Below are 7528 nucleotides of genomic sequence, written 5' to 3'. Positions count from 1 at the left end.
TTTGACTATGCATAGAAATAATGTTTGCTTGAATGTCATTGAAATACTTCATTAATACTAAAATAAAAATGTAAGAAAAATAAACTATACTAAGTAATATTTGTATTAAAAGTATGACTTTAGTCCTTTATGTTCATTCCACACACCGTTTTTATTCAATATCAAAATTTAAAAGAAAGTGAAATTGGAATAGAAGAAGCAGTAGCCTCCTTCACTGCAGTTGTCCAGTGTTGTGTATGGAAATACTGTAGCTGTCCATTATATCCTGTGCCATAACACAGAAGAATATAAGAGATTAATTCAATGTATTTGACTTGTAGTTTGAACACTGCACATACTGTATCTGAATTTGTGATGGTTGCATGTTTAATTGTAAGACGTAGATGTCCACTTTCTTTATTGCTGCAGTAAGTTGCGTTGTTGACTCACCCATGTCCTCGTAGCTGGAGTACATCACTGGTGCTGTCGTTCATTGGCCCACAGCGCTGAAGAGAGGCATCTTTCTCTTGGCCCACTCCGGACCCAGCCAGATCGGCTCCAGCCACCCTGTAACATTTACAAGAGGCTCTATCACAATCACAATCTTTAATTCGCCAAGTATGTGGAGTACAAGGACCTTTTTTATGCTGGTGACCACACAGAAACAGAGTATGACTCCGTTAGAGCCAAACACTGCGCTGCGTTAATTAGGGCAATCTGTGGCTTTCTCACAGCTATTATTACACGAGTGAGATCTTTCAGAGAGAGATTAGTCTTATGATGATAATTTTGTTTGACTCACTGGGGCTGAAGGTGTCCCTGTGCGTCTCCGCTTGGTCAAGCAAATCCCCCCCACGGGCCCCTGGCTGCTCCTGGTCTTCAGCTTTCACTTCCTCCGTTTGGTGATCATTTCCGCCTTCACCTAGAACACTGCTGGTGGAGTCAGTGCCTATCAAATCAAATGGCCAAATACAGTTTAGTACAGGGCAATGCTTTACTCTTCATGCATCCGTAACTGTGAAAATATACATAGATTCTGATGTACATGCAGCATATTTTCAAAGATTCTCCACACAAACTACTGACACATCTTGACAGATACCCCAAACTCTTTCATATGCCACAAATCCTCCAAATCAGTTTTTCTAGCCACCATTCTTTGTCAAATCTGTATTCTAAACTTACTGGTATCCAGAGGGACAGGAAGTTCCTCTTGTCCAGTCAGCCTCAGGTTTTCCAAGACCATGGCTTGCCATCTCTGGCTACAGGCCTTCTTTCCATTTAGGGGTACACAGCCTACAGGAAAGATGATAACATTAATAGGTTATGATCAGTCATAGGTTATGGTTTAAAATGTGTAGTGTATTGCTCTCTAAATCACTCACTCTTCCCGATGTTGTCCTGGCTGACTAGTATGCCTTCCAGGACCACGTCCTGCCATCTCTGGCTACAGGCCTTTTTAACAGCCAGGGCTATGCAACCTAAAAGAGAATTGAAAATATGATCAGCCATTGATTAAGAGTTAAAACATCTTGATAACATTCATGAATAACACTACTGCATAATACACAATATTCTATTTACATGATATGTGTCTTACTCAGGGGATTGACATTTGTGTCTCCACGGTTCTTGACCTGCACCTGTGGTGCTCTTCTCTGGACCCTCAGTGGCTTGCGTCTCCCCTGAAAAGCCTGGAGAGTGGCGTCCATTTTCTCCTGAGCTTGGCTCTTCAACGCCTCTCCATTTTCCTGCCTTGGTCTCCATCCCGAGGCCACAAGTCGGGCTCTTCTCGGGTCTCTCTTTGGGGTGTGAGCGCTAGGCTGGAGCACTTCTGGTGTCACTCTCTTATTCAATCTCCTGTCTCTCTTCTGCTCCACCTTTTCAATAGTCTGGATCTTACTAACTCGGTAGTTTCTCTGTCTTTGCCTCACTCCTCTTTCTTGGATCCTGCGCCTGATGCTGGCAAAGGTAGCCCTCAGGGCAGCCATAAAACATCCAGGAGAATCCATCCTCAGGTCAACCCTGGATTCCTCTCCCAATTACCGAATCACGAGTTAAAATATAAAATAGTGATTTAAACAAGGAAATCAATGCAATATAGTATTAATGGCAGGGAGAAAACGCTCATCAATGTTGTCTCTTGGTAAAGTCACAAAGTGACAAGCTGATGGTGTATTGCAAAGTAGAACACTCCGAACATTCCAACCAGTGATGTCATAAGGGATGCTGATGCTGATGAATTGTAGAATTCAGGATTTGTTCCATCAGGTATCCAAATGAAATACAGTAGAACTGAAGATGTATACTTACATTCTGTTTTTTCACAGTACACTAGTGTTTGCACAGCATATGGCTTGTATTAGGAAAGGGCTATTGGGATCTTTTGTGTCAAAATGTATAACTACCTACATTAACTTTCCTCTCCAACTTTGAAAGTTCCACTCTCCAACTTTGAAAGTTCAACTTTTTATCCCTTAAGTCTGAGAGGCTAAATTGTGTCAAAAGTGCCATTAAAGGCCATCATTTTGACCTGCATAATTCAGAGTTATAATAATAAAATAGCTCTGCGCTGTAAGACAGGAGGATGATTTATGATTTGTAGATAAGTATTGCTTTAATAAATTCCTAAAAATCTATGGATGGATAAAAACTAATAGACACGCATTGTAGATTGCATTCTCCATCATCTTTGAAATCAAAGGGGAGCCTTCTGTGTGTTCTCTGGGTATGCTAAAATAACAAGAGTAATCTCCATTTATTTTATAAAAACATAGAATCCTGAATAGCTTAGAGACTAGACCACATTGCCAATTGCTTTTGTAAATGACAAGAAAAGTTTTAGTGCGGTTCAAAAAAGTGTTGCTGTTGTGTTATGTACCTCTATTCTTTTGCCACTAGGTGGCCTACAATACCCAAATCACTGCAATCACGCTCCAAATCTAAATTCTTGAAGTGCATGTTTGAAAAGTCCGTCCGTTGGAAACGCACGCGCTAACTAGTGCGACCTAGAAAGTTATGGAGGTGTAGGCATGGTCTACGTAGGCCGGTTCAAATGTGCGCATACATGTTCTTGCTTAAACCATCCTCTCGCTCACGGTAAGTCGTTAAGAAAAAATGAGCTAAAACATCACTAAAATAGGTTTTCCGTTTATTTACTAAGATTATGAGGGAAGTGGGTTTAACGGATCTGGGGACGTTGTCTTCTTTCTCTTAGCCTACCCCATTCCCTCCTACCTAACACTAGGCCTACCTCACACCATAGACAACGAGTAGCCTAGGCTTCTAGGCTAGTCATCTGTTAACTGAAGAAAATAATAGTATGTGTTATTTACTGTGTCTGTGAGTAGGCTATTTACTCAGGTATATGATACAAATAAGGCCTAGCCTACAGCCTAATGTGTGAGGCCCGCTTGTGTTAAAATTAATGTTTGGTTCATAGGCTACATGTAACTAAATCAGCCCAGGATTGACGCACAAATTAGGCCTACTCAGATAGATTAATAGAGCTGCATTTCCCCCAGGTTTAATATTTGATTTAACTGAGCCTGTTTTTGGAGTTTTAAAATGGTCATAATGTATTTAGAAGTATGTTGTTTAACCCGAAAACTGTCCCCATTTAATGTAGCCTAATGTATGAACTCCAATGGGTCAGGTAGCCTGCAATGATAAACAGGCACACCTTGTATTGTGACAGTTTGAACTGCCACACCTCAAGGGAATTCTTGTGTTCATGTTCCTCCCCAAGTTGATAAAACAAAGTGCACTTAGCAGCTTGTCCAGAGAGAAGTCTCAAAGCCCAAGAGACGTGTGTGCATGTGTATGTGTGTGATGCGCTGGAACTGTACAATTTTGGTCTGTTGTTCCGGGCACTTTTTGTGTGTGTGTATGTGTATGTGAAAGAGAGCGAGAAAGAGTGAGTACCCTGTGCTTTGTGTGGTGGTGTTTTGTTTTGGTGTCCACATCCTGAGCGTGTGAGCATGAGCTGGCTCAGTTGAACTCAGCTACCCCGTCTGTGTCACTGTCCTTGAATGGCTGATCAAGCATGTGTGCATGAGTGTGTGAGAATGTGTGTGTATTAAAAAGAAAGTAGATTTTCATATGAATGCACATATGTGTGTCTCTCTGTGTGTACATGTTGTGTCTGTGTTTGTGTGTGTTTATGAGCTGACCAGGTGACGAGGTGTGTTTAAGACATGATCTGAATTTGTATTTTACATGTGTGCGAGTGTGTGATTGCACATGAGCATAAATTATATGTGAAAGTGTGTTTGGGAGTGTGACCCAGATCGTGTGTGTGTGTGTCTGTGTGTAGTTATATGAGGGCCTTGTCGGGCTTTCCTCACAGACCTCTCGTCAGCAGTGGACACCTGCCAGCCGTCTCGCTTCCTGCGATTCCATTGGCCCAGACGTATGACTCAGGACCCCAGTTGGGCGAGGGAGTTTGGAGTTTTAGAGCTGAGTAGTAGGGGTCTCAATCACAAACACACACACACACACACACACCTCCGCAACCCTTAATACCCCACCTCTGTCCTGTCCATCTCTTTCCAATGTCTTTTCCTCCACGTCGCCTCCTTCCCACGGTCCAAATCCAGATGGCGACCCCAGGAGGGGGGTGATGCGCATGGTGAGTCGCGCGGGTGGAGGCACTCCTGCGGGGGCTTGGGTTTGTGGGGGCGAACAAACGCAGACGCAGGGGCGTCAGGGGCCCCCGGCTGCCAACATCACAGCCCCCCCCCCCCCCCCCCCCCCCTCTCTCCAGCTCCGTCATCCCCACCCCTGTTCTTTCACGTTCTGGGAGCGTAAGGGGGCTCCGAACCTCTGGACCTTCGGACCTCCCAGCACGACGTGGCTGGTCCTCTATTCTCTCTGAGGTGGGACTTTCCAGATCTTGGCTCGGCGTGCGCTGAATCACCTCCTGAATCAGACGTGCACACAGGGAGGGGTGGAGGCATCACGATCTTATCGAACACGAATTCCCCCTTCTCTCCATCACCCCCCCCCCCCCAGCCATCCTATCCCCCTTCTGTGGTGCGTGGAGCCCACCCCCGGAGTGGCTAAAATAAGCCGGTTATTTATAGGCACCAGGCTTTTATTATGGGGAGGAAAGACAGATGTTTTAGCTTCTTTGTCTCCAGGACACACACACATGCACATAGAGAGACTTACTCACACATGTGTCTATTAGCGTGCATGACGTGAGCGGGAGTCGTGAGGGCGTGGAGGGGGGGAGTGGGGTTCTGTGTGGAGGTGTGATTCATATGTTTGTTTCAGTGTGGTGCTGATAGGGTTGAGGTGTGGTGAGTGCCACTGGGGGGGTTTGGTGTAATTCTCTGTCTCTGACTCGTGTCTCACTGAGATGTGATTCGTGATGTGGAGACACTGCTACTTACACGAGTTGATTGGAGGGACCTTCAAGACGCTACAGGCAAGACTTAGTAAACCACAGGCCTCCTCGTAAAAATTCTACTCGATCTATTCGTTCATGCCTCTTCAGCTTGGTTCTCACAGCCAGTTAGACAAACGTGTCTTTTGATACGGGATCTAGTGGTCAGCCTTGCAGTAGCAACAAGCACATAATTTGCCTGACCAGATCAGGGGTTTACACATGTGACACAAGTGATTTATGAACCAAACACCACATTCTCGCCCAACTCCCCGTGATCTCTCATAATTTCATAATTAGGCAATTTTATGTGGTTCTCTTTTTTCAGACTCACATTGATTATTTTAGAACATGTCTTTTTCTACCAATTTTTATTGACCTTTTGTATATACTAAATTTTTATTAAGTCAACACAGCTTACGTTTGCAGATGTATTTTTCTCCAGGGATGGGAGGGAGGATGGTCCCTAATGATGCCTTGGTTACAGGCAATTGAGTCATGAATCGTGTTTATCGTTGTGGTAACAAGGGACAGAGACATGTGGCATGTTTGTCGTGCTGTGACTTCCTCCGGGAAGTGTGTTATTAGATGACCCCTGGTGAGTGTGTGTGTGTGTGCATGCTTAATAAAAGGTTTAAAGATGCTCTCTGAGGTCCCTCTCCCTGCTCTGCCACCATGTTGTCTCGGGCGTGCATACTTGTGGTCGGACCAGAGCCGTGTCAGATTGGTTTGTTTTTGTCTCTTGTCTCTACGTGGTCGTTCTCATCACATGTCTCCTTCATAATGACACATAACTCTGATTATAACTCATGGTGACAGGACTCTTCTTGTTGTTGTTGTTGTTGATGATGCTACTGATGTGTCTAGGGTGTGTGGTTATTGCTCACAGAAACAATTCTGATAATCACAGCTAGCTCTTGTTACAACTTGTACTTGGATAATGACATTTCTCTCTACTGGTGCCTCAGATGATGGTACAACTGATCTCTGAAGAGCATTGCTCTTTATTACTAATGACCACAACAGACACTTTACAAAGAGATTCTTAAGATAACATTTCCACTGATCTTTGATCATATAAGTTGTCTTCATGCCTGTGATAATGATATTTACAAAAAGATTCTAGAGATTATGGACTATTCTCCATATTCCCCCCAGACTCTTAAGATTCATTCCCATTCGTTTCTGATCGTGATATGAGTTTTTTTCTGTGTATGTGATCATGACCAATGTCTCTTTTTGGTTATCAGTAATAGGGCCTGTCTCTCCTGCTAATGCCTGGTAATAATGAAGATCTCTAATAAACGCAACAGCACGGAGGCCTGACTCTGTCTCAGCTCTGACTAAGTGTCTCCTACAGTACACCACAGGAAGTGGACAGGCAGCAGGGTTTTATTTTCACTGCTGAAGTCAACAAGTGTCTCTCAGGCCACCAAATGATAGTTTTAATTAGAGCCTTCCTGGCTTGTGTGCCTCACTGGACAATGGGAGAAAAAGAGGGAAAAATCGCAATAAAGGACTCCTTTTGTTTTTGTAGCAGCCAGTTAAGGCTGGAGAGGCATGAGGGAGGTGTGTGTCCTTTCACTTTAACTTAGAACCAATACTACTGTGGACTTTTTATGGGGCTCGATTTGGTTTCGTGTTTGCATAGTAAAACCACGTCGCCACTGAGAGTCAGCCAGGGCAGTTTCAGTCACGGGAGTTTCACACAGACAAACACACACACACACAGCAACACACCCATGCAGATACATGTAGAGGGGTGTGAAACTGTGGCAACCAGCACCCCCCTCTCTTTAAAAAAATTCTCCCTTCCCAACCAGCCCCCACCCCCCACCCCCCCTGTAGTGGGAAGGATGATGTCATGACTCAGATGTTGAGGTCATTGTGTGGTGGATGCGGTGCCACTCAAAGAAAATTGGACACCCCTGATTGGGCAGGGCTCCTGTCAGTCAAAAGCCTGAGTGGGTGTCTTAAGCCCCTGAGGCTGGCGATGTCAGGACAGCCCTCTGATCGACCCTCTGATACAGTGCTCTGTGCGTGAGACAGACAGTCCACAGAGTGGAGCCTGACTCAACGGCAGCCTAAGCTGTCGATGTCTGCGGTCAAATCGCAGTGAACGCAGCCCTGGGCACACCTGGGAGGTCTTCATGAAACAAA

At 44.6% G+C, this 7528-nt stretch overlaps 1 protein-coding gene and 1 long non-coding RNA gene across 5 annotated transcripts in view; one reads left to right on the top strand and one right to left on the bottom strand.

Moving 5' to 3' along the window:
* Positions 1 to 132: 132 nt before the first annotated feature.
* On the bottom strand, positions 133 to 2164 carry LOC121699007. The gene is made up of 6 exons (XM_042081606.1): positions 1580 to 2164; positions 1365 to 1460; positions 1165 to 1275; positions 782 to 928; positions 430 to 546; positions 133 to 265 (listed from the first exon to the last, which is right to left on the bottom strand). Exons 1-5 carry the CDS (start codon positions 1989 to 1991, stop codon positions 470 to 472), a joined length of 843 nt encoding a protein of 280 aa, XP_041937540.1. The 5' UTR covers positions 1992 to 2164; the 3' UTR covers positions 133 to 265; positions 430 to 469.
* An 803-nt stretch (positions 2165 to 2967) lies between these two features.
* Positions 2968 to 7528, top strand: part of LOC121699020 — a 27603-nt gene continuing 23042 nt past the window's right edge. For all 4 annotated transcript variants that reach the window (XR_006026929.1, XR_006026926.1, XR_006026927.1 and 1 more), the window contains exon 1: positions 2968 to 3078. This is a non-coding gene — a long non-coding RNA (uncharacterized LOC121699020). The remainder of the gene's footprint in view (positions 3079 to 7528) is intronic.

Source organism: Alosa sapidissima, chromosome 23, assembly GCF_018492685.1.
Source record: "Alosa sapidissima isolate fAloSap1 chromosome 23, fAloSap1.pri, whole genome shotgun sequence".
In the NCBI taxonomy this organism is placed as follows: Eukaryota; Metazoa; Chordata; class Actinopteri; order Clupeiformes; family Clupeidae; genus Alosa; species Alosa sapidissima.
The sequence above is the reverse complement of the archived record's forward strand: the minus strand, read 5'-3'. Positions and strand labels throughout refer to the sequence as shown.

Bases quoted from the DNA above. Each gene is read 5' to 3' on its own strand.
- LOC121699007 (XM_042081606.1), bottom strand. From the start codon at position 1,991: ATGGATTCTCCTGGATGTTTTATGGCTGCCCTGAGGGCTACCTTTGCC. The intron at 1,461-1,579 runs GTAAGACACATA...ATTCTCTTTTAG, and splicing joins CACAAATGTCAATCCCCTGA to GTTGCATAGCCCTGGCTGTT. The intron at 1,276-1,364 runs GTGAGTGATTTA...TCTTTCCTGTAG, and splicing joins CCAGGACAACATCGGGAAGA to GCTGTGTACCCCTAAATGGA.